Source organism: Garra rufa, chromosome 4, assembly GCF_049309525.1.
Source record: "Garra rufa chromosome 4, GarRuf1.0, whole genome shotgun sequence".
NCBI classification, from domain to species: Eukaryota; Metazoa; Chordata; class Actinopteri; order Cypriniformes; family Cyprinidae; genus Garra; species Garra rufa.
Window position 1 is genome coordinate 19,065,427 of NC_133364.1, and position 21,659 is coordinate 19,087,085.

General features: G+C 34.4%; 2 protein-coding genes across 2 annotated transcripts; both read right to left on the reverse strand.

The window, feature by feature from the left end:
• Positions 1 to 336: 336 nt before the first annotated feature.
• On the reverse strand, positions 337 to 7,235 carry th2 (tyrosine hydroxylase 2). The gene is made up of 12 exons (XM_073838795.1): positions 6,584 to 7,235; positions 4,646 to 4,823; positions 4,463 to 4,551; positions 4,265 to 4,332; positions 3,659 to 3,709; positions 3,387 to 3,532; positions 3,161 to 3,296; positions 2,998 to 3,067; positions 2,552 to 2,608; positions 1,388 to 1,483; positions 794 to 927; positions 337 to 705 (listed from the first exon to the last, which is right to left on the reverse strand). Exons 1-12 carry the CDS (start codon positions 6,812 to 6,814, stop codon positions 540 to 542), a joined length of 1,422 nt encoding a protein of 473 aa, XP_073694896.1. The 5' UTR covers positions 6,815 to 7,235; the 3' UTR covers positions 337 to 539.
• Positions 7,236 to 7,349: 114 nt separating this feature from the next.
• On the reverse strand, positions 7,350 to 21,228 carry pah (phenylalanine hydroxylase). Its single transcript, XM_073838796.1, has 13 exons — positions 21,071 to 21,228; positions 20,091 to 20,207; positions 15,733 to 15,916; positions 13,888 to 13,976; positions 13,378 to 13,445; positions 11,821 to 12,017; positions 11,569 to 11,704; positions 11,391 to 11,460; positions 10,240 to 10,296; positions 10,012 to 10,107; positions 9,370 to 9,503; positions 9,166 to 9,281; positions 7,350 to 8,180 (listed from the first exon to the last, which is right to left on the reverse strand). The coding sequence occupies exons 1-13, from the start codon at positions 21,113 to 21,115 to the stop codon at positions 8,137 to 8,139; spliced, it is 1,353 nt and encodes a 450-aa protein (XP_073694897.1). The 5' UTR covers positions 21,116 to 21,228; the 3' UTR covers positions 7,350 to 8,136.
• Positions 21,229 to 21,659: the final 431 nt, after the last annotated feature.

Genomic DNA, 21,659 nt, shown 5'->3' on the forward strand with positions numbered 1-21,659 from the left:
TCAAGCATATTTAAACTTTTAAACTGGTTTATTTTTATAAATTCAACTATTATTTTTTTCTTGTGGACTATATGTGAATGTCCTTTATGTGAAATATATTTTTCAGGTCAGTACTAAATAAAATAATAACATGCATTTTGTATGATCCTTCATTTTGGTAAAATAATTAAGAGTTTGCAGATTCTGCAAGGTGTATGTTTTGACCTGAATTGTACATGTTTTAGGTGGAATTTAAAATATCGTTTATATAATTTAAGAGGGATTGCTCTTAAATATAAAGATTCTTTATTGGCATCTAAAACTGTTCACTGAAACAGCAGCAGTGCACCATGCAGCGGTAGTCAAAATAAAGATATTTATTATTTCGGTAAACAGAACTCTCTTCCTTACATCTGAAGGTGGTAATAACACATATACACACGTATACACATTTCAACACCGGACCTCATGCAATATAATCTGCAATATTCATATTCATACAGATAGGCTTTCCTTAAATAAATAGTTGTTATTGATGATACTGTATATCACACTCTGGTTTATTTCTGTCCCAGCCTCTCCAGGGCTTTATGTAAGATCTTCAGGTCATCCCTCATCTGCCCTAAAGCATTCTGGATCTTAGAAGGCTCATCCAAAACCTCCATGCTGCAAGTGTAGGGATCATATCTAATAGAGAAAGGCTTCTGTATTGTGGATGAATATTGCCTGTGGAACAACAGCAATAGCAAGTATTGATTAATGATGCTTTCTGATCATTTGTACCTCAGTGAAAAGGTTTCTAGAAAACACCCACCTTAGCTTGTGTTTGGCATCCTCAAAGCTTTCAGACACAAAGTAAACAGGCTGATACGACTGGTCCTGGTATGGTTGGACCGCAGTCTCAGCTGGGTCGAATGGCTTGTATTGGGGCTCATTAGAAAGAGCATACTGGGGAAAAAAGATACAGTTTGTTTAATTCTCACATAAATGCTGTTCTTTTGAACTTTCTGTTCATTAAAGAATCCTGAAAATTCATTTTCCATGAAAATATTAAGCAGCATAACTGTTTTCAACATTGATACTAATAAGACATGTCCACATTAACAAATCACAATTGCATTAGAATGATGATTTCTGAAGTATCATGTGACACTAAAGACTGGGATAATGGCTGCTGAAAATTCAGCTTTAATTACATTATAAAAGGTATTAAAATAGAAACCAGTTATTTTAAATTTGTAATAATATTAATACTTTTACAGATTTTTTTGATCAAATAAATGCAGCTTTGGTGAGCAAAAGAGAAATTAGAAACATTTTTGCAGGTCAGTGTTGTAATAAATGGCTAAAACAGGTGTCTTGAAGAATGAATTACATTTTTTAAAAAACAATAATATACATCTCTTACCAAAAGTTCTCCATAAGAGGACAGGAGTCCAGCGCCATAGGCCTTTACTGTTCCATTTTGCTTACAGAGACCAAACTCCACTGTAAACCAGTACAGCTGTGTGAAATTAAGAGATGTTTTGTTAGGTTACACATACTAACATGTACAGTATACACTACCAGTCGAAAGTTTTTGAACAGTATGATTCTCTTTTGCTCACCAAGCCTGCATTTATTTGATCTGAAGTACAGCAAAAACAGTAACATTTTGAAATATTTTTACTGTTTAAAATAATTGTTTTCTATTTGAATGTATTGTAAAATGTAATTTATTACTGTGATTTCAAAGCTGAATTTTTAACATCTTTACTCCAGTCACACGATCCTTCAGACATCATTCTAATATTCTGATTTGCTGTCCAAAAATGTATTATTATTATTATTATTATTATTATTACTACGTTGAAAACAGTAGTATAATTTTTTCAGGTTTCTTTGATGAATAGAAAGTTTAGAAGAACAGCATTTATCTGAAAAAGAAAAAAATATATACTCCCAAGTTTTTAAATGGTGTAGTGTAAAATGTTACAAATTGTTTTTATTTCAGATAAATGCTGATTTTTGGATCTTCCTATTCCTGGAAATCCTGAAAAAATTACTTAACTGTTTTAAATATTGATGATAATAATAATAATAATAAATGTTTTTGAACAGCAAATCAGAATATTAGAATGATTTCTGAAGGATCATGTGACACTAAAGACTGAAGTAATGCTGAATGCTGAAAATTTAGCTGTGACCACAGGAATAAATTACATTTTTAAATATATTTAAATAGAAAACAGTTATTTAAATAGTAAAAATATTACAAAATTGGACTGTTTCTGTTTATATGCAGGCTTGGTGAGTGACTTTTTAAAAAAGCACTGAATATCTTACTGTTCAAAAACTTTTGACTGGTAGTGTAGTACATACTGTGAATATAAATAGTTTATCCTAAATATAAATGACTGTCTTTGAGATTATATTCAGGCTGACGAAAACAGAATGACAGAATTTATAAATAATGGCCTTTTAAACATTTTTGGATTTGTAATATGAATAAAATAAACACAAGGGGGCGCTAAAGACTTGCTTTAATGCACTATTATTCTCCAGCAGAATGTTTCAATGAAGATGTACTCACTGTGGACAGTTTCTCAATATCTTCATCCGATACCCCAAGCGAGGCAAGTCCAATCTCCTGCAAGGTAAAAGTTTAAGCGTCAAATGAAAAGTGTCTTTTAGTATTTCACTACACGGAGAAACATTGTTTTAGTTTAAGCATTTAAATAAGATCTTTCTGGATTAAAATACACTACCAGTCAAAAGTTTTTGAACTGTAAGTTTTTTTAAAAGAAGTCTCTTCTGCTCACCAAGCCTGCATTTATTTGATCCAAAGTGCAGTAAAAAATTAAAATATTTTAACGATTTAAGAGTAAGAGTAAAATTCAACTGTTTTCTATTTTAACCTATTTTAAAATGTAATTTATTCCTGTGTTCAAAGCTGAATTTTTTGCATTTTTTGCCTGGTAGTGTAGCATGCATTTTGAATGGTAGAAATCAAACTTGTACTTCTGGACAAAAACATACCTGTGAAAACTGAGCAAATTCTTTGTCTGCAAGCATTGGAATATGTCCAAGCAGCTCATGGCAGCAGTCACTTTTTAGAATAAAATACAGTCAAAATATTAATTTTATGCAATAAAAAGCTGCCAAATTCAAATAAAATTCTGTTTTGTGTCTTTTTACATACGGTTCAGGGGAATGCATCGGAGCTGAAGGATGACGAATGTACTGGGTACACTGAAACACCCGGAACGCTAGACTGGCTAGGAAGTCCCGAGCAGAGAGCAGCCCTGCCACTGGCCGCAACTGAAACCCTGTCCTCTCTAAACAAAGGTGCATAGAAAATGGTCAACATGAACTGCAGCTTTGCAGCTTTTTTTGCAAGTAGGAATATAATGAGCAGACCTGTTTACCTTTAAGAAATGCAGAAACCTCTCCTAGCTGAGGGATCTTGTCCTCCCCATACAAACGTTCACTCTCCAGCTGGCCAAGAGCTTCTAGAAACTGTCTGCAGGCGTGAGTGGGGTACAAACTGCTCAGAGTCCTGTAGACCTCCCTCCTGCCTCATCACAAAAAACACTCTTAGAATCATACGCTCGCACTAGACACTCTAAACAATTGATATGCAAATATTGACATATAGTTGACAGCAATCAAACTCAATAAAATAATTGGGGAAACCTACCAAGTGGCAATCTCCTCTGGAGTGTATTCCACTACAGGTAAAGGGTCACCACTAGAATAACAAAAGAAAGATTATTTTTTCCTAAAATATATTTACATAGCTGTTGAATGGAGTTCATACAGTGACCCTGGATCACAAAACCAGTCTTAAGTAGCAATAGGCAAAAATACATTGTATGGGTGAAAATGATCAATTTTTCTTTTATGCCCAAAATCATTAGGGTATATAGTATAGATCATGTTCCATGAAGATATTTTGTCTTTTCCTACCGTAAATATATATCAAAATGTAATTTTTGATTAGTAACATGCATTGCTAAGAACTTCTTTTGGATGACTTTAAAGGCGATTCTCTCAATATTTAGATTTTTTTGCACCCTCAGATTCCAGATTTTCTCTGCCAAATATTGTCCTATCCTAACAAACCATACATCAATGGAAAGCTTATGTATTCAACTTATTTATTCACAAAATTAAAAAAAAATTGACCTTTATGACTGGTATTATTATTATTATTATTTAAATAATGCACGTTTAGAAGAACGACAATAAAAATATTTAATAAGTATTATTATTATTTCATATTTATTAATTTCATATGACTTACTGCTTATAGTTGAAAGCCAGTTCGGAAATGATTCCTCTTCGTTTTCTGTATTCTGGATCACTGAATCCCTGAATAATACAGTTGTTCATGTCACATGTGTTATTACAACTGATCTAAATAGTGCAATGCGAGTAACTAAGGCTATAAAATTCTAAATAATGTTGTGTTTTAATTAAAGCATCACTGTTTTTCACTTACAGGGTGATCCTGGTCCATATCAGGGTCGTATTTTGTTATCAGATGATTGCATTTATCTAGGTCAGAGACCTTCTTTGGAAACCATGGAACTGTTTGTTAAAAAAAAATGAATTTCATTATAAAAGAGTTGAAAAGAAATGTCTGCTGATGGTATATGTAATATGGAATTGATAAATCACATACTCTTTTCCTCTTGCACTATTCTCACATCATCCGCAACTCTTTTTAAGGAATTGATAAAGACGTCGGTGTCAGAGCAGTGCACTTCACACCTCATGAAGAACTCCAGATCATCTCCACCGCTCTTCTTAGACTTCCTGCTCGGGCGACTCTCCAAATGGAGGAGCTTGGCTTCGAAAGTCTAAGGTGCAAAACCAGACGAATGTTTTCATCACAAAACATTCATTAAAAGCACCAACAATGAGAAAACACAAACATAATGTGTAAGTAGCACACAGAATGTTATGTTTTTAGTGTTGTTAGTCTATTTTATGTGTTTGTTTCGAGATTTATTTGCAAAAATGATGTTTTTATTTGCTATTTTGAAATAGATTTAGAGTGGGTGGTAATGGGGATAATTATTTCATACAAATTTGATCCTGGACCACAAAACCAGTCTTAAATAGCATTAGTTTATATTTGTAGCAATAGCCAAAAATACACTGTATAGGTCCAAATTATTGATTTTTCTTTTATGCCAAAAATCATTAGGATATTAGGTAAAGATCATGTTCCATGAAGATTTCTGTAAATGTCCTACTGTAAATATATCAAAACTTAATTTTTGATTTGTAATATGCATTGCTAAGAACTTCATTTGGACAACTTTAAAGGTTTTCTCAATATAATTTTTTTTTTTGCACCCTCAGATTCTAGATTTTCAAATAGTTATATCTCAGCCAAATATTGTCCCATTTAAAAAAAACTGACCCTTATGACTGGTTTTGTGATTCAGTGTCACAAATATATTTGATTACCACAAAAAATTAATGCACAGATTTAAATTGCTCATGTTTTCTGTCGGTGTCACAAACAACAGTTCTGCTTATCCTTGACATTTATTAACCCTTGTGTGTCAAAAAAAAAAGTTACACATAGGTGCAAAATGGACAAAAATATCCATGTCATAAAAATATAATTTATTAATATTTTCTTCCACTTTTTCCACTTGATGTGGATTTTTTAACCAGCATCTGTTCTATCCATAGATACCAAACATTCATTCATTTTCAGAATTGTAACTCTTTAAATGCTGGTTTGTTTGCATAATGCAACAGGTGTTTTTTTAATGAAAAAATGAAAAATAGTAGTAATTTCCATATACTAAATGCTTAGCAGATTTTTTTTCTCTGCTTATTAGATTCTTGTGTGTGTCAGTGAAGAACAACATTAATTTTGAGGCATTTATATTTTTATGTAGTGTTAGATTTAAAAAATGTGAAAAAATGGCACAATCTAGTAAAAAATGGTAAAAATGTAAAATTTGAAGCCTTGCCTATAGAATGAATGCCTATTATCAAATATTGCATCATTTTATAGTCAAATGGCCCTGGGTTAAAAAATTGCCGTTTTAATGGGTTTCAATGTGGACATTTTTGTCTTTAAGGGCCTGAGTGTGAGTATTTTTTGTACTGAGGGTAAAATTGATTTTTTTGAAGGAAATGAGGGTGAAATATTAAAATTTAAATAAAAATAAACACCTGAGCCAAAATGTATGCAGTTGGCATTAACACAGGCACACTTATAACAAAAAAAAAAAAAAAAAAACTAAAATGGACAAAAATGTCCATAAGGTCGCACAAGGATTAACAGTTTAGATTTTGATTCAAATAAATTGGCGCTAAAACAATTTTCACTCAGACATTGCTAGTAAGTTTCAAAAACAGTTACAAAGAAACGGCAGGTAACAAATGAAAGCCTAAATGTGAAGTTTTGAACCAGAAAGACTACAATAGTATGCTACTTTCTTGTAATACGTACTCCAACGTACAGTTTTATTTACAACTTTGAAAAATCCCTTTTTGAAAAGAGAAACGTTGTGGAAACACGTTACAAACGTTGAAACAAAATGTCACCGTAACTGTATGAATGAAAACACTAATGTAGAAGTAGTCTATGTACCTCAAAGACTTTACCAGCCTTGAAGAAGCCTGCGTTTTTCTCATTTTTGAGAGCGAAGAGAATGTTGAGAGTGACTTTGCCGCTATTCTCCTCCTCAAACACGAAGCTGTCCCCGCAACGCGAGGGGCCCGGAGATGAAGAGCAGCTCTCTCTGTCGCGCCGCGCGTCCTCGATCAGACTGCGCTTTCTGCCGCTCAGCGGAATATTCTGCACCATACTGTCTGTCTTCATCGATTCCTAGATTACAAAAAATAGCAGCTATATCTAAAATAAATATATCCAATTAATTTGGTTAGAGTCCAACTCTCCTGTGTTCACTGTGGGGCCACAGCCCTGCAATTTATATACAGACGTGCTGGACTTTATGTAAATGTCTTGCGTAAATGCAAGCCTAATTTTAAGCTGACATGCGTCATGAGTTTGTCTTTTTCTTTTCCAGGCACCAAATAAGAGCCGTGACACGTGACATTTCACAGGTGCTTCACAGCCAAAAGCGACAAATTACATAAGCCAGATACTAGGTTTTGTGAAAGGTCAGCACTAAATGAGTCTTTATTGGAAATATATAAATAAATAAGTATCCTTTGATTTTATAATCGTAAATGATATGACGAATTCGGCATATAGATGCTGCTCTCCATGGTACTGAAACCCACTTCTGCTGTACGCATGCTGTTGCAAATGCGATAATATTAATAACAATAATACATTTGTTTATTTTAGTAGTAGTAAAATTACAAATGACAATAATAAAGGATGATAATAATAGTTTTAATAACATCTTTATTGACTCATTTATAAGTACATGTGACAATGCATGCATAACATTTAATTCTTTAGTACAGCAACAGATAAATGATAGGTATGCATGCTAAATTGCATTCACAGTCAAGCTAAGCTTATAACTACAACTTTTTCGTTATGTAGCCTATTTTAATAATTAAACTTTAGTCTAATGAGTATATAACGCATGTTTTAAATAAAAGCGATTTAATGAATATAATTCGTCCTCCAAATGCACATGGTTTTAAGCCTTTGATCCCGCCATTCCCTGATTGCGGGCTGTTTGGGAAAATTACAGGAACATTGTCTGACAACAAGTAGCAACAGCTGAAGCAAATGATGGACGGTAGGCAATCTGTATATATATTTTTTGTACGATTAAACTACCCAAGAAAAAAAAATACAATATATAGAATATATAAAATAAGAAATATTGCGGCAGCGGGTTTTATAATGCCCGAAGCTTTTTGGTATTTACATGCGATTTGTTTTGTTTTGCATAGCCTAGTTTTTTTCGTGTTATTTCGTTAAATACACCGTGCTTAAATATATTTGGAATAGCGAAATTTGTCTATAAATATATTCTACATGCAATACATGAGTACTAATATAATATTTAATAGGCTATCATGCTCTCTCTATCTCAGCTTGATTAGAAAAAGTATGTTGTAGATGAGGCTAAAACGCAATATAGACGATGCTTATGAAGCGTCTTTGCTAATTTTCTAGCATTTCTTCTTTATTTCCCTCGAAAATTCTTCAGCATCGTTTCACTCCATCTTTCGCAGGGCAGTGCACAGGATTGAGATCTCACCTAGGAAGAAAAAACATAAATTTGTAATCCATGTGGGATTGAATTAAAACGTTCACATTGAGATAACAAATAAGGCTACCGAACAAAAATCTGCAGGTTTTAAGAAAGACAAAAAAATGCGCGATTCATAGATTAAAACGGCGCGTTTAGTCACTATTCTTAATATACACTGATAATATATTTTATATATATAAAAAATCGTTGCTACCTCAGGCAGTTAAGTTACAATAAATTTTCCAACCAAATAAATGTAATTGCTGTAAAAAGTAAAACCACAACCTGTATTTCATCATGAGTGGAGAAAATTAAGTTGAAACACTGAACTCTGAATTTAATTAGGCTATAAAATAAAAACTTTATTGCAAGCGAAATTAATGGAAACAAAGCATTAAATAATGTATTAAATGATGCTAAAAGTTCGTTTTACACTGCTGATCTGACCATTAAAAATGGCTTGTGAGTGTGATTCAATGTGTTCAATTTGATTTGAAGATAGTAAACTATATTAATTTACTGAATTTGTACCAATTTATTTCTTCGTAATCACAAAAAGTACATTTGTGACCCTGGACCACAAAACCAGTCGTAAGAAATTGAGATTCATACATCTGAATAAATAAGCTTTCCATTGATGTATACATGTATGGTTTAGGATAGGACAATATTTGGGTGCAAAAATAAATTGAATATTAAGAAAATCACCTTAAAGTTGAACTTAACTTCTTAGCAATGCATATTACTAATCAAAAATTAAGCTTTGATATATTTACACTAGGAAATTTACAAAATATCTTTTTGTAAAGATCATCTTTACTTAATATCCTAATGATTTTTGACTCATACAGTGTATTTTTTTCTGTTCATTCCTGTTGCCCTTACGTTCAGTAGGAAATTCTCCAGATTTTTGTTCTGAAATCCAGAATCCTGATTCTTGTATCATATAGGAAAGATTCAGTTTAAGTGCTACATATTACTGCAGACATACCGCTGATGTTGTCAGCTAGGTTCTTCAGCTGCTGTGTGTTGTCCAGCATCTCAATTCTCTGTGTGTAGGCATTATAGCGCACAGAGAAAGGTCTGGGAATGGTGGAAGCAAATTTCCTGTAAAAACAAAACAAAAACACATCAATAACTGGAGAAACGCTGAGGGAAAGAAGCTTTTGTAGATAGGTTTGTGCAGTCAGTTTACCTGACTTTTTCTTTGGCGTCCTCGAAACTTTCAGCCACGAAGTAAACTGGCTGGAACTCTGTAATGGGATACTTCTGCAGGCAGGTCTTCTCTGGCTCGAAGGGCATAAGTTTGGGCTTGTCCGTCAAACAGTACTGCAACGCATTAGAATAACAGCTAATTTTCAGTCAGTTCTCAACTTCATCTATGCTTTTGTGCATCAGTGGCTTTCTGTGTATCACTCCACTAATGACACAATAAACTCAACTGGGTTGCTAACCAATTTTCTGAAAGCTCACAGCAAATAGAGAACAGGGCATGAACCAGAAGGTATTGCAGAAAGTATTGCAACCCGATCTCATGACAATTCGTATGTATTTTACAAGGTGACTAATTCAAATCGTACGACCGCACTCATACAAATTCTTATGTTTTTTGCTAAGAGTTGTCCAATTCATATGAATTCGTACAAATTACCTACACCACCCTGTCCCTAAACCTACCTGTCACTGGGGTCTAGACAAACCATAAAAAATCGCACAAGTGAGGTCGTATGAATTTGCACGAGTTAACCACCTTGTTAAATACGTACAAATTGGTCATGAGATTGACCAATTAATGAGATCGTTGAGTATTCTGTGAGGTACCACATACAGTACATACCTGCAGTTCGCCAAAAGATGAGAGCAGACCGGCACCGTAAGCCTTTACTTCATCTCCTTCCTTGCAAAGACCAAACTCCACAGTGAACCAGTAGACCTGCAAAAAATAAATATTAAAATCATGCATTTCTTTTGAGAGGGACAAAAGGTGACCTTGTGGTCTTGTAACATGACTGGACTGGTTAAAATTTGGAAAAGCATTCTTACTGTAACCTAAAGAAATACTCACGGTAGCCAGCTTCTCTATGAACTCATCAGGGGCGCCCAAAGAAGCAAGTCCAATTTCCTGATCAAACAGAAAACATTGTCACATTTGGATATTACATGACTGATGAATTCACACTGGAGATACCTACTGTAAATGTATCAAAATGTAATTTTTGATTAGTAATATGCATTGTTAAGAACCTAATTTGGACAACTTTAAAGGTGATTTTCTCAGTATTTTGAATTTTTTGCACCCTCAGATTCCAGATTTTCAAATAGATGTATCTCGGCCAAATATTGTCCTATCCTAACAAACCATACATCAATAGAAAGCTTATTTACTGAGCTTTCATATTATATATACATCTCAGTTTTGTAAAATTTAACCTTATGACTGGTTTTGTGGTCCAGGGTCACATATCATAATTCATTTTAAAAATGCCAGAATTTTAAGAATAAAAGTAAAAATTACAGATATATATATCATAAGTTTCACTTCTTTTGTTCAAATTAAAGGGATAGTTCACCCAAAAATGCAAATTCTGTCATTAATTACTCACCCTCATGTCGTTCCAAACCTGGTTTTTCATTCTTCTTCAGAATGCATATTAAGATATTTTTTGATGAAATTCAAGAGCTTTATAACCCTGCATAGAAAACAATGCAACTGACATGTTCAAGGCCCAGAAAGGTAGTAAGGACATTGTTAAAATAGTCCATGTGACATCTGTAGTTTAAACTTAATGTTATGAAGCTACAAGAGTACTTTTTGTATGCAAAGAAAACAAATATAACAAACTTATTGTACAAGTTCGTACATTCATGAGAGTACCACAATGCATGCGGTACAAAGTTATTTTTGTTTTCTTTGTGCAAAAGAAGTATTCTCATAGCTACATAAAATTAAGTTTGAACCACTGATGCCACATGGACTATTTTAACGATGTCTTTACTACCTTTCTGGGCCTTGAATGTGGTAGTTGCGTTGCTATGCACAGTCAGAAAGCTCCTGGATTTCATCAAAAATATCTTAATTTGTGTTCTGAAGATGAACAAAGGTCTAACGGATTTGGAATGACATGAGGGTGAGTAAATAATGACAGTATTTTTATTTTTAGGTGAACTGTCTATTATTCATTAATTCAAATTTCAATATTAATTCAGTAATCAAACCTGTGAGAATAGGGCAAAACTTGGGTCAGCAAACAGTGGGACATGACCTAGCAGCTCATGACAGATGTCCCTGAAGAAACAAACACATTTATTTTTCTTTGATCACTTTTCACAGAAAATATATTTGTGATATTTTTTGCAAACACAGCTGTAACAACGTCTTGGGCGGTGTACTCACGGTTCAGGTGTGTACATAGGTTTGGAGCTATGGCGAATGTACTGTGTCGAGTGAAACACTCGGAAGGCGAGACCAGCTAAGAAATCACGAGAGGAGAGGAGACCGGCCACAGGACGCAGACGGAAACCTGTGCATGCTGAGAAATCAAGAAAGGGTGAGATATGCACATTTTGTACACACTAAACCTTCAGTTTGACTGCTCCTTCTCCTGACTGTTAATGAGTTTAAAGCAGCTCTGGAGGACGCTCTTACACTGCAAGTAGCGTGAGATGTCCTCTAGCTGCGGGATGTTGTCCTCACGGTAGCCACAGTACTTCTCCAGTAGTGGAAAAACACGGTTGTGTTCACGACAGGCATTCGTCGCGTACAGAGTCTTCAGCTCTCTAAAAACGGTTCCCCATGTGGCTTTCTCTTCAGTCGTGTATTCAACACGTGGAATAACCTGTCCACTAACAGAGGAGAGGGATGTTTAGCTCATTTGTAGGACACAATGTGTTCAAATTTGTATACAACAAACCTAACAAACTTTACTTTGAGAATTATTTGGCTTGAAAAGTTTTCGGTATATTTCTTTAAAATAAATTCAACTATGATATTTTGTTATATATTATTATATATCTCTTGGCTCTCTGCATTTATTCCTTCAAGCATATAGTAAAACAGTAATATTGTGAAAAATTATTACAATTATGACAATATTTGGCCGATATACAAAAAATCAGGAATCCGAGAGTGCAAAAAAAAATCCAAATATTGAGAAAATCGCCTTTAAAGTTGTCCAAATGAAGTTCCTAGCAATGCAGCAATGCATATTGCTAATCAAAAATTTTATTTGTATTTTTTTACGTTAGGAAATGTGCAAAATATCTTCATGGAACATAATCTTTACCTAATATACTAATGATTTTTGGCATAAAAGAAAAATCGATAATTTTGACCCATACAATGTATTGTTGGCTATTGCTACAAATAAACCTGTGCTACTTCAGACTGGTTTTGTGGTCCAGGGTCACATATTGGAACAATTTCTGAAGGATCATGTGACAGTAGTGGCTGCTGAAAATTCAGCTTTGGCATCACATAAATAAATAAATATTTATAAATAGTTAAAATCTTTCAATTGTTATAATATTTTACTGTATTACTGTACCTTGACCAGTAGTGAATACACTTTTATATGTGGGACATTTCACCCCAAAATAAAAATTCTATGATCATTTACTCACCTAAAGTTTTGGACCCCATTGACTTTCATAGTATAATACAAATGGTTAAAACATTTTTCAAAATAGCTTCTTTTGTGTTCCACAGAATAAATAACATCATACAGGATTGGAGCGACATCAGGGTGAGTAAATAATGACAGAATTTTCAGTTTTGTGTAAACTTTCTCTATAGGTATACAAACACTTTTTAACTCCCATTGTACGTCCTAAAACAGGAGTGTTTAGAAAAACACTAAGCATATACTCTACAGCATGCACGTCATATCTGTGTCATATCAGTGATGAGTGGTGTTATTATTGATGGAGCGTGTATGTAAATGTGAGCTTCCTCAGGGGGCGTAGCATTCAACGCTCCTGCCCTTTGTAGTGGCCGTGTGAATAATGCATCTCAATTATGATGACAAAGCTCCCGGCGCTCGGGACTGCGCTGGGACCCTGTAATTTAGCCCTTTTGTTAGGCAGCAGGAGTAATTTTCCATAGAAAGCACAACAAAACAACAGGGAAAGCGCTAGAGGTAGGGACGATCCCTACAGCCCATGGGAAAGTGGGGGAGAAAGAGAAAACACTGAGGGGAATAGTTACTGTCTGTAGTTGTAGGCAATGTCAGCAAATTCCTTCCTCCTGGCACGATACACAGGGTCCGTAAAGCCCTGCGAATGACAGCGAAGTTAAAGTGTGAGAGAAAAGGTGGATTTACAGCTAATTCTGATCTCTCAGTAGCTTTAGAGTTTCATGGAGGAGACTCATTCAAATGAAGCCTTTGTAGAGTGTTTGCTGCTCATGATGAATGCATTTCAGTTTAATGACGGCTGGAAAGGGGCAATTATTTATAATTACAGGGGCTCAATTAAAGCGATGACATCAATTTGAGAGCCCCCGCCCATTTCCATTAGAATAGAGAGTGATGCAGATTCTGACTGTGGGCTTTTAGTGTCGCATGGAGCAACTACGCATCTTTCAAAATACACCCACACACGCATGCGTTTGAAATCAAAATGAAGAAGTTCCCTCTCACGCTCACTTTCGCTCTTTTCTCTGATCATGCAGACGGTCACTTCAAAAACAGACACAACACACACACACATGTCTTACAGGATGGTCTGCATCCAGCTCGGATCCATAACTGAGAATCTGATTGGCAAAACGGTCCAAGTCCTGGATGTCATTGGGGAACCATGGAACTTTTCATGAGAGGGAAAGAAGAAAGAATGTTTATGGTCAATGACTGGATAATTAGTTGAATATTCAATTCAGTTTAAGCTCTATGAACAATCCAATAGGTCCCACAAAATCTTTTTTTCAGCATTTTTGTGTATTTGAACCCTTTCCAATAATGACTGATGCTTCAGAAGGAAACACAAGCCGGGGGTGAAAACTTTTGAAATTTTAAGATCTGGGTGAATTTAAGTTATTTTGTCTTCCAGGAAACGTGTAAGTATCTTCTGTAGCTTCTGACGGGTGGTACTAAATGAAAATAAACATTATTTAGACAAAATAAGAAAAATGTACACTGTTCAAAAGTTTTCACCTCCAGGCTCTTAATGCATTGTGTTTCCCTCTAAAGCATCAGTGAGCGTTTAAACCTTCTGTAATAGTTGCATATGTGTCCCTCAGTTGTTCTCAGTGTGAAAAGATGGATCTCAAAATCTCACAGTCATTACTGGAAAGGGTTCAAATACACAAAAATGCTGAAAAACTGAAGAATTTGTGGGACCTGAAGAATTTTTCTGAAATACAGCGGCAGTTTAACTGTTCAGGACAAACAAGGGTCTCATGAACAACTATCACTAAACAACAACAATAAAAAAAAACCAGTATTAAGAATCAAGTGTATGTAAACTTTTGAATGGGGTCATTTTTATAAATTGAACTATTATTTTCACTTGTGGACTAAACCTTTTATGTGAAATATCTTTTTAAGGTCAGTACTAAATAAAAAAAACATGCTTTTTGTATAATCCTTCTTATTTTGGTAAAATAATTAACATTTTGCAGATTCTGCAAACTTTTGACGTCAACTGTTTATCCATTAATTCCTAAATATTATACATGTTAATGTAAGAATAGTTTAATAAAATCACTAAATATTTGAAACTATCCACAAAGTTCAGTTACAGGAATCATGGAGTAACATTTAGTCACAGTATTCCTATTACTAAACAGACAATTTAGACAACTTTACAGCACAAAAAAATAGAAGAAATTGTGTAAGTGCTTTAACACCTTTTTTAGCTGCCTTTTGTTTTTAGATTTCAACGTGTTCTATAATGTTTCCATTCTCTTTATTGAATTAAGATTAATGTACTACGTTCTAAATATGTGAACTTGTTAATATCGAACGCTGTGGTCGCTAATGCTGGCGTGCTTACAGAGATGGATGACACAGTAGTAAACAGAAAGCATTGTGTGGAGAATGAGCCAGAGGGTGACAACGCAGTCCAGGCTCTGAGGCTAAATCTTGCTCTAGATTTATGGCAGTTAAACTCTTTGGGGGTCCAGCCATCAGTACAGAGTTCAGCAGCGAGCCTGAGGCATTCTGAACAAAAGGCCAAGAACTGAAGACCCTGACTGGTTTTCCTCATCAGCCATAAATATCCATAAATGTCCTCTGCTCTGTGTTTTCTTATTATATAAGGGGGAAATTGTAATGAGGTCTGTTGGTCTGTCAGTCTTTGTATTGAACTTTGACCCCCACCCTGTTGAACTGACTCTTGAATGGAAACAAGAGTCTCTATAAGTCTGTTTGTCCTCAAAAACTAAACTAATGTAATTTTGGAAACAACCATAAGAGAGGCCGAGTGCAGGGGTCTCTGTCATCCATCTCCACAATGACATATATGAACGATTACAGTATGTGTTCTATTTCTGTTCAGCTTTTTATTTCTTTTCTCATAGGAAGTGATGAGTTAATCATCAGACTGTTGCCCTGTGTCTCACCTGTGTCTTTCTGTTTGTTGCGAGACAGCTCATGAATTTGGCCGCTGATTTGCGTGCGCAGACCGTCAACAACTTCATCGAGCGCTTTAGAGGAGGCTTGATCCACACTGATGAAGAACTCATATTCTTCTTTGTTGTTGCGTGATGGACGAGACTCAATGTGGGTCAGGTTAATACCTTTCTCCTGCAATAACAATGCAAATATTACAAAATATGAAAGTGTCATTTTTCAAACAAAACATTGTCTAACAGCGACACCAGCAGGTAAAGTCAGCATCCAGTCCGCATCTCTCGCCTCCCCTGAGCCCATTGAGTTTTAACAGGCCCCCTAAAGCATGCAGTGGGTTTGGTGGGGGTTAATTGAGAATGAGTGGGGAAAAGTCACATGAGAGGAGGCAATGCCTCTATCAAGATATGATTGGATATGACTGGTTATGTTTGGCTGTGATTGGCTCATGCGATAAATCCCGCCTCTTGTGTTTATGAATGAGTCTGAATGAACAATATAACTGCATTAATCGGAAGACTAATTGAAAAAGACTTAAAATGGCATAAACACATGATTTGTAGGATTTTAAAGTAAAAACTTTAAAGTTAAACTGAAATCTAAAGTAAATCTCCATGTCTGTGGCCACTATTTACTGAGCTTTGATGACTGATGATCCGAAAAATCCCAAAATAGTTAAAAGTTAGCTATTGAACAGAATAGCTTAACATAAGTTCGCAAAATAAAATATATTGTTATTATTTTGGAATATATGTAAAATACTTAAAACACTAACTTGACAAGATTCATACTTGGCTTTAATAAATATTGATTACATTGTTGATGTACAATATAATAGATTTTAATTGTTTCTCTCTCTCTCTCTCTCTCTCTCTCTCTCTCTCTCTCTCTCTCTCTCTCCCTCTCTCTCTCTCTCTCTCTCTGTCTCTCTCTCTCTCTCTCTCTCTCTCTCTCTCTCTCTTCTTCCAGTAGATGGCAGTCCAGGCTTGTCAATCGAAGTGCTGTGAAGTAAACTTTAATGCAGTCCAGCTGTATTTGAGACAGAGTGAGTTGGTGATTATTTATTTAATTACATTAATCTGCACCCAGACCACTTTAATGAAAATATTTGACCAATAGATTAAAAGATGTGTAAGATGAACAATGAACATGACACAATAACGAGTTTCCTATGTGTGGTCCTTTTTTTTCTAATTACTTTGCCATTTAGTAAATTACCGTACTGAATCAATAACCACATTCACATTTTGGCAGCAACTGAGCCTCACATGTGCAGCTTGTCTTCAGCCAATAGGAGAGTGGGTGTTTTTGCATATTTAAGTTCAAACTGCACTGTTTTAGTATTTATGTGTTTTTACACACACGCAGAGGGAGGACACCCAGTGCTGTTTGCTATAGGCCTGTAGAGGAGGCGGGTTTTACAATGCTTTGGACCCTCTTTGGTCCTTTTTTGACATTTTCCCTTCCTTTCCATGTGGTGCTGATTAAGTCCATATGGATCTGCATCCTTTAATGCTCAAAAACAACACATGAGAGAATTACAGCATTATTTTTTCTGCATGCTTGGCATTTCTTGCAGTGCTGGGTTAATATAATTGTGTTTAGAGTGTCAACGGGTTCAGTCAGAACATTCGTTGTTTCCGTCAAGTGTCTGCATATGTTTTTTATATACATAATGCTACAAAGCATTTGTTAATCTTTGATCAAAACATGCTAGTCTATTTGTTTATTTCTGGTTTGCTTTTTAAACTGTTCTTACATCATCTGAAAGCTGAATAAATAAGCTTTTCATTGATGTATGTAAGGATAGGACAATATTTGACCGAGCTACGACTATTTGAAAATCTGGATTCTGAGGGTGCAAAAAAATCTAAATCTTGAGAAAAGTTGTCCAAATGAAGTTCTTAAGAATGCATGTTACTAATCAGAAATATATATTTTTTGTATTTACAGTAGGAAATTTACAAAATATCTTCATGAAACATGATCTTTACTTAATATTCTAATGATTTTCGGCATAAAAGAAACATTTATCATTTTGACCCATAAAACGTATAATTGGCTATTGCTACAAATGCTATTCATGACTGGTTTTGGTCCAGAGTTACATATTAGTTAATGGTATTATATTAATTAATTAATTGTTTTATTTAAATTGCAAATAATCAGATATGTTGTTGGAGCTGGATTTTTAATTCAGAATAATAGCCATTATTTACTGTAACTATAATCAGCCGTTCATTCTTTTATAAAACATAATTTCCCCTAATAGTAAACATTCAATGTGGGCTGCAGGAATGGCTTTGAATTGGTTTAAAATGAAGCTGGAATGTGTGTGCGGGGTATCTGGGGTGAGGGGTGGAGTAGGGGGTGTTTTAAAGGGGGTGGAGTAGGATGGTACGCAAGAGCCAATCAGAGTCCACAGGCCAAGCTTTTATCTTTATAGTGGCATTAGGGGGTGCAAAGTTGGCACATATCCATTATTGACTTGCACGAAAGCACCAGAGAAGATTTTAGGCTCATTAGTTGCAGTTTCTGAAAGCATGGGATATATTGGTATGCAACACGTTGTGCTTATGTAATGCAACAATTTTTTTTATAATCAGTAAATAAATCTCATCTACTTGGAAGCACGTTTGATTGCACGTAGGCAGTTGAAAAGTCAACATCCAGAAACAAAATATACTGAACTTTGATACAAGAACTTGGAGATGAGTCAAGAAATCTTGGCATTACTACAAGACGTGTACACTGTGTGCGTTTCAAACAGTAAATTAAACAAAACAAAACTTCAAGTTCAGGAAAATGCATTTCATGTTTTTAAGGGTGCATTTGTTTGTTCTAAAACACTGTAATATTTTGACTTGTTATTAGAATTATAATAACTGTTTTCAAATGTAATATATTAAACTTTTTCATTTTTTTATATGATGGCAAAGCTGATTTTTCATCAGCCACGTGATCCTTCAGAAATTCAATAATATGCTGATATTATTCATTTATTATTCTATTTATTATTAAAATAAATTGTGGGATCCTTGATTCTTGATGAACAAGAGAGATCAGAAAAACAGCCTAATAAATTACTTTTTTTCAATAATTGTATACATCCTTCCTGACTAAAGGTATACAACTCTTTCTATTTCTTCTGCTTATTTCTTCAAACCTCAACTTTCATATGCCATTTTCAAAGGTGACAGAATTTTTTTTAATATATATATATATATATATATATATATATATATATATATATATATATATATATATATATATATATATTGTTCTGGCAAATAGTGGCACAAAAGCACTTTTAATAACAAGCTTATTCATTTTCAACTAGCTTTTTATTAGTACAATGCTGGTAATATATTAATATGAAAAATGTGTACTCCAAATATGTCATCCAGCTGACTTCTGCTATTAGAATGATTTCTGAAGGTTCATATGCCTGGAATAATAATAAATTACATTTTAAAATATATTCAAATAGAAAACAGTTATTTTACATACTAAAAATATTTTAGAATTGTACTGTTTTTGCTGTAAATGCAAATAAATGCATACTACTTATGCACACTTTAAAAAACATTTAAAAAATCTTTTGACTGGAAGTGTGTATATGTGACCCTGGACCAGCTATAAGAGTCGAGTTTTAGAAATTGAGAGTTATACATCATCTGAAATCTGAATAAATAAGCTTTCCATTGATGTATGGTTTGTTAGGATAGGACAATTTTTGGCTGATATACAACTATTAGAAAATCTGCAATCTGAGGGTGCAAAAAAAATCCAAACATTGAGAAAATCGCCTTTAAAGTTGTCTAAATTAAGTTCTTAGCGATGCATATTACTAATCAAAAATTTACTTTTGATATATTTACAGTAGGAAATTTACAAAATATATTCATGAAATATTATCTTTGCCTAACCTAATGATTATTGACATAAAAGAAAAATGTATAATTTACAATGTATTTTTGGTTATTACTACAAATATACCAATGCTACTTAAGACTGGATTTGTGGTCAAGGGTCACATATAGATATAACAGTGATGTGTGGTCAACATTTCTTTGCGGTTTTATCAACTGAGGGCAGGTTACAAACTTCTTTAATTCTACTGAAGTTGCATCATGTGAACAGTATTACCTAATCCCCGCAAATAAGTCCTGTTCAGTGTTTTGCATTTCTACAAATGTCCCACTATCATCCACTGTCCTTGACCCTCATGTTTTGGCTTTAGATAAATCCAAGTGTATGTTAGAGAGAGAAAGAGTGAGAGCGAAAAATTGACAGCAATACAAAAAGGGACAAATGATGCAATACAAACAATTTGTTTCAAGACACTAACCTCAAATAGTCTTAGAGCTTTTACAAGAGCACCAACTTCCTCCTTCAGAGAGAAGAGGCAGGACACCACCCCTGTTTTGTTTAATGGTTCTTCCAGGTAGGATGAGGTCAGAGAGCTCTGTTAAACAAACAAATGTCCAGACACTCACACACTTGCACTCATGCATCAAATGAGTGCAGAACTGTCATTTAAAATGGATTTTTTAAGGGCTTTGCACTAGATTTATTTAATCAATGTCCACCTTTCTTGCTCTTTGAAATGAACATTAGTTAATCTTTTCCAAGGGACATAGATCTCATCTCTGCCTGTGAATCCAACCCTTCTGTGTATTTTTTAGGATGCAACGCTGTCTGTTACATATTAGCAAAACTAAACCATCAATACGTAACTTTCAAAGCAAGTAGGCACTATAGAAATTAATTTAAATATAAATGCCCATAAATGACAAAATACTCACATATGGCTTCAAATGTAATAAAGTCAACAGGTTTGTGTAGCTTTAGGGTTCTAATAAATATAATTGGTATGAAATCTTAATGAAGTGTCATAAGTCTCTGTGTGTGACTGAGCAGAAGGACTTTAAAACTCATGACCAAAGTCACACTCACATTCCTGTGAATCAGGTGTCAGTATCTTAACTTTCACCCCTACTTTACCATAATACTTTTTAAAGAACAAAACTTAAGGTAAAAATAAACCTCAGGGTATCTAAAACATGAATGAGACAGCATCAGATGAATATTTCTGCTCAAATACAATTATAAGTAACAAATTAATAACTGTTTACTTTAGTTGATGTTATACTTTGTTAGCCTTCGTTTTGTGGTTTGGAGAGAGTTTGGTTGTCATTAAACAATTTTAGGTCCACACATAATTACATAACCAATTCTAATTTGAAACCCAGTATATTCTGCTATAAGACAACGTAAATATGTTTAAAATTTTTACTGTTAAGTTTCTGAAAATGCAGAATTGTTTACCTTTCTCCCCAGATCCCCGTTCATCTGTCTGAGACCTGCGTCCATTCTTGCTTCAGTCCTCAGGTGATGTCGATTTGCTGGATGCTTCTGTGCACTTTGTGCTACCTATCCAAAACTCCAGCAATTTAAAAAGTACCACGTGACACCACACCCCCTGATGCAGCCCATGAACCCCTGTGGTATTTGGAAGCTGTTTGTGTTGTCCAGTGGGGAAGAGTTTGCGGGGGGAGTTTTAGTTGTAGGATGGAGTTCAAAGTCAGCATTTCGTAACGATTACTTAGCCGTTTTGTGTTTCTTCTTACTTCATGTTAAGATTTTATTAGGCTAGTAAATGAACTTAATACTTTTTAAAGTAGAAGGGATTGAGTGTTCAAAAGTTGAAAAAAAAAAAACAGAAGCAGGATCCCATTATCAATAATAATCGTTAGTATCCAGATGTTCATGTTCTGTTTATAACCACACGGTGGCGCCAAATATATTTTAACTTGGACTTGGCCCGGGTGTGCAAATGAGTCCAAATAATACACTGATATTTCAGAGAGAAGTATACTTTTAAGCAGTGTTGGGGAAAGTTACTTTTTTAAAGTAA

Excerpts from the sequence above, each read along its gene's own strand:
- th2 (XM_073838795.1), bottom strand. The coding sequence starts at position 6,814 with ATGAAGACAGACAGTATGGTGCAGAATATTCCGCTGAGCGGCAGAAAG. Across the intron at positions 1,484-2,551 it reads ATATTGAGAAACTGTCCACA|CTGTACTGGTTTACAGTGGA; the intron begins GTGAGTACATCT and ends AATTTCACACAG. Across the intron at positions 928-1,387 it reads CCTCTTATGGAGAACTTTTG|TATGCTCTTTCTAATGAGCC; the intron begins GTAAGAGATGTA and ends TTTTTTCCCCAG.
- pah (XM_073838796.1), bottom strand. The coding sequence starts at position 21,115 with ATGGACGCAGGTCTCAGACAGATGAACGGGGATCTGGGGAGAAAG. Across the intron at positions 12,018-13,377 it reads ATTGCCTACAACTACAGACA|TGGACAGGTTATTCCACGTG; the intron begins GTAACTATTCCC and ends CTCCTCTGTTAG. Across the intron at positions 9,504-10,011 it reads CATCTTTTGGCGAACTGCAG|TACTGTTTGACGGACAAGCC; the intron begins GTATGTACTGTA and ends AATGCGTTGCAG.